This window comes from Frankliniella occidentalis, unplaced genomic scaffold (genome assembly GCF_000697945.3).
Source record: "Frankliniella occidentalis isolate FOCC.00 unplaced genomic scaffold, Focc_3.1 Scaffold194, whole genome shotgun sequence".
In the NCBI taxonomy this organism is placed as follows: Eukaryota; Metazoa; Arthropoda; class Insecta; order Thysanoptera; family Thripidae; genus Frankliniella; species Frankliniella occidentalis.
The window spans coordinates 248,529-253,134 of NW_026267320.1; the positions used below are offsets into that span (position 1 = coordinate 248,529).

Sequence of the window (4,606 nt, forward strand, 5' to 3'; positions counted from 1 at the left end):
CACTTTAGTATAAATTTAAAAAAAAAATCTAATGGAAAATGTGCTGAGTCTCAAACATGGGAGCATGACCACATTGTGGTCCCGCCACAAGGAAGGTGTTGATCAAGCTGCTCAGGGTGTATCTGGTGGCGTGGGGTACTGCCAGTCCATGAGTGTCGTCTCCTAGACGCTCATTCATCGCCGAAGGTTCCCTAGGGAGCAGCGCCTTTTAAAGCAAGGCACAAGAAGGTAACAGTACCAGGCGTTCCCTTTTCGAACTCGAAAACTCCACGTGAGCCGGTGGAAAAAGGTGGGGGGGGGGGGGGCTGTTTGCAGGTGTGATTGAGTGATAGTCGCGTAGCCCGGCCAGGCGATAGCCGGTGATAAGGATTGATTGAGAAGGGAATGCAGGCGCCGACGCGACGCCGGGCGGGGCAGGGGCCGTACTGGACGGGACGGACTCGGAGAGGGACTCGCCACGCACAAGGCCCCAAAGCGCCACACCGGCTGCCAGCGGCCACGCCACTGAGGCTCTTTAGAAGCGCCGAGCCGACCGGAGCCAGGGTATCGACAGCGTGGACACCCTCGAGCGAGAGCCGTGTACACACAGGTGAGGCCAAGTCCCACGGGGGGTAGTGAGAGAGAGGGAGAGGGAGAGTCGATAACTTCCTTACTTTGACTCTAATATGATTACATACGTTCTGTTCGTACCGAGTTATGGCCAGGAGGTGATACTCGCCAGCTAGATTGATCCGATTGTGTCTCTAAAATGTTTTGGGACTAAAATCATAATGACCACCCATCATTCAGGTGGGGGTTTGGCGGGAAGCTCCCGTTTCTCGATTGTGTGGATTTGTATTTCGAGTGCGAATGCACCCGCGTTGCGAACTGGGCATGGGCACACTTGTGTTTGATGATCATGGGATTAGAGTGCAGGTGGTACTCGTGCGGTGCTCATTATGGCCCTCAGGGAAGTCCTCCACTTTGAGCGCCCATTACAGCTACCGTCATGTTGATCAGTGATATGGACTTTCGCTGCCTTCTTCAGTGGTTTCTACTATTTCCTTCGATGGCAGTTAACGCATTACTATTACGTGTCGTAAATTTAATGCCATAACATCATGTACACAGTTATACGAGAATTTGAATTTCCCCGCCGTCGATGTCGATGCTTCCTATTGGTAACAATCGCTTCCGATATTGCAACACGTAATTTGGCAATATGCTTGCGGAATAGAAATTCAAAATCTGACCCTACTTGTTAAATTGCTAGGCATCGAAACATTAGGAATCGCGCGCTTCCCTCTGGATTGCGGGGAACGAGCATTGGCAAAGCAACAGAAACATTTGCGTTTTCAAACGCTTCCACCCGTTGTCTCGGGAACCAATCACAGCCTGCGCTGACTTCGAAGAAAAAAGGAAAAAAACGAGAGCGCGAGGGAGAAGTCTGTCTCCTCGGTCTCTTTTCACCTGCGTCAGAAGTCTGTCCGAGCGCCTATCTCTATCTCTACCTCGGCCTGATGAAGAACTGATAATGATTTTAATTAATTGCTGGTGTCTTACAGAGGTCATGCGCTCCTCCGCGATAGAGACTCTCTGTCTCAAAAAAGTTGAATCCCTCGTGGATCGTATTTCTTGCCTCCAAAAAAGTGGGTGCTTGGTATTCAAGTTATTATTTCACGCTCTACACCCAGAAAAGTGTCTCCTTGAAGCATAAGGGAACTTTTTCCTTCTGTCAAATAAATTTAATTATTTTTAAGTAAAAATGTCCTGGAGTTTAGCCAACTTTTTCCATGAGCTAATGAAAAACTTTATTCTAGGTAAATTATGTTAATTTAATATCAATTTATGTAACGTAAGGTAATTTACCCGTGTTTCAAGGTAACAATTTTCTGGCTGCAAGGGCTATGCTTGCAGATTGTAACTGCTTAAAACCTTACACCTTCTCTATTGTAGAGCCAAAGACATTAAATGCGCAACCAATGTTTAACCTTATAAGGGTATCTGTACGCGTAGAACGGAAGGGAGGGGGTGACAAAAACTGAGAAATGCTAGTGAGGTATTATTCCCACACTATCGATGTCTCTTTCACATCGAGAGTGTATAGGATTCGTCCTGTTTAACACTGATAAGAAATCAGCCTTGATTTCGCTACGCAATGATAGAGGGGTGATAGAGTGATGCAACTGTATATATCCAGGGCGGTGTAGATAGATAATAAGTCCAACTCCGCGACTCGTGAGACTCGTCGATAGAGTACATGCAAGTTTGCAGTAGAAACCCTCATCACGCAGAGTGTCTGAAAATGCGATAGGAAGAGAAAACATTGAGCGGCTCGTTATTTCTGTCGCTGGTCTAATCCATCGACGGGTAAATAATGGGTTCGAGATTGCAGCCCCTTCCAAAAGGGCCACTTGTGCCCCTGAGAGAGGCTAAACGGGCCCTCGACGGGGCGCGGGGGCGATACGAGAGGCCCTCCACCGCGGGGATTAGTTGGAGAGCGCGCCTCTCAGCGCCTGCCCAGCCCCCGATAGGCAACCCAACGCGCGGCGCGCGCGTGCGGCCCGGGGGCGGTATCTCTGCGCCCGCCTGCAGGCCCGTCCGCCCGATAGCGACTGGGAGCGGCGCGGGCTATGACCCGACACCGCCAAACAGGACACCCCCACACCGAAACTTTCTCCTCTCTCACTGATGCAATGGCGGGCACAATCTCGGCCTCCTCGGAGAAGGAGATCGCATCATCGAGTGCGGGCGGGCAAGTGCGTCCTAAGCTAACGCCCAAGTGGGTGGGATTAGGCGGAGCCGTGCCGGGGCGGGGGGCGTGGCGCGGCGGCCATGGAGAGGGCCCTCAAGTCGAGAGTCTGGCGCGGCGGGGCGGGGCGCGCGAGGCAGCTCCATGACACTCCACTCCAACACTCGAGACTCTTTATGGTCGGCTTTCGTGATGGCGCCCTCCGCACTCGACTCGACTCGGCACGGGGAGGGTTTCACGCGCTGCGGTGTGATTTCACGAGCTCCTCTTGTTATCCGCAGGATGGAGGGCCAGCAGGACGACGGCCAGCAGAGCTCGGCGTTGGAGCTGGCGATGTACCCCAGGGCCGCCGAGCCTCACGAGGGCGCCCAGCAGCCACACGAAGTCGCCCAGCAGCCACACGAGGTGGCCCAGCAGCCGCACGAGGTGGCCCAGCAAGCACTGGATGGACAGCCGCAAGCGATGGATGTGCCGCAGCAGCCCTTGGAGGTGCCCCAGCAACAGCACGACGTGCCCCAGCAACAGCATGAGCAGCAGGCGTCTCACGTCCAGCAGCAGGACGTCCAGGCACAGGGTCACCACCACCACACCGTGCATCACCATCACCACCAGCTGCAGCACTACCACCCGCACCCCCACCACCCGCACTACCTGCACCACGGACACCACGAGCCGCTGGGACACGCCATCGCGCACCCGGTGGCCCACCCGGTGGCGCTGCCCGCCGCCATGCACGCCCCTACCCACGGCACGCCCGGCGAGGCCAACGTGCACCTGGTGATCCCGCCGCAGCCGGCCCACCAGGGCGGCCACCCGGGCGGCCACCACCAGCCCGTCGAGGCCAGCGTGGCGCTGCTCATGCACCCGCCGCAGCCGGCGCACCAGGGCGGGCTGGGCGGCCACCTCACCGTGCACCACACGCACACGACCACCGTGTACAGCACGGCGGGCGGCACGACGGGCGCCGCGGCCGCCACCACCGCGTTGTACGACAACTACGAGCAGACGCCCTGGACCTTCTTCCCGCCCGACTACCCCGTCCCCGAGGACGAGTACCGGTGAGTAAGTCTGACCTCCAGCGCTTTAGGCCCGGCGCCGAGGGGTGGCGCTGCGGGCAGGACTCGGCGTGCGGGGTATCCACAGAGGCATCCGCTGGCGCTCTGGGCGCGGCTCTGGGCCCGGGGGACTCGCGGCCGCACATTACATATGCGGACTTTGCCCGGCAACGCCGGCGACCCTTGCTAATAAAACTCAAGTCCACCAGAAAAAGCAAAAAGAGCGCCGCAGCACCCATGACCGTCTCTCTCGCTCTCGCGGGCGGGGCGGGTGCCCGCGCGAGTGCGACAGAGACAGAGAGTGCGGCTCCCTCTCCTTCGCGAGCAGGGGGAGGCCGCCGACGCGCGGCCGGGAAGGACAATCCGGGGACCGGATCCGTCCGGCCTCCTTCCGGTCAGCCGAGCCGCGCCCGGAGCCCTCCTCCTATCCGGGGGCAGTGGGAGGGGGAGGTGTGGGAGACGGCGGCACGAGTCGAAAAGGCAAGGTAGCCCCGCATCTCGGCGCGCTCGGGGGCCGAGTTACGGGGGTGCGGCCCTGGCGGCGGCGGCGCGGCGGCCGCCAAGGCACCGCGTATGATGCGTCACTATCGTGCGTTAACTCCGAACCATCGCCTTTGAATGGGCGCGGGGGCCGCCCCGGCCCTGCCCGGTCCTGCCGCCGCCACGCCCCGCCACACTCCGCTACCCCTGGCCGCCGGCCGCCTGGCCAGGCCGTAGGGAAGTACCCTCTCTCCGCCCCCCGCCCGCCTCGCCCTGCCCCGCGTGTGCAGGAGTCTTTCATCCGTTTTCCGTCAAAGCGCCCCGCGAGTCGCCGACTGGC

The 4,606-nt window shown here is 58.5% G+C and overlaps 2 protein-coding genes across 6 annotated transcripts in view; one reads left to right on the plus strand and one right to left on the minus strand.

Annotated features, from left to right (window-relative positions):
- LOC127750474 (uncharacterized) overlaps positions 1-4,606 on the minus strand; it is a 111,607-nt gene that overhangs the window by 38,618 nt on the left and 68,383 nt on the right. The gene's annotated exons all lie outside the window — the stretch shown is intronic.
- LOC113209642 (homeobox protein Hmx) overlaps positions 384-4,606 on the plus strand; it is a 22,233-nt gene continuing 18,010 nt past the window's right edge. The window contains exons 1-2 of the mRNA XM_026427283.2: positions 384-589; positions 3,013-3,789. Of these exons, the coding sequence (XP_026283068.1) occupies positions 3,014-3,789 (776 nt within the window). The 5' untranslated portion in view covers positions 384-589; position 3,013. The remainder of the gene's footprint in view (positions 590-3,012; positions 3,790-4,606) is intronic.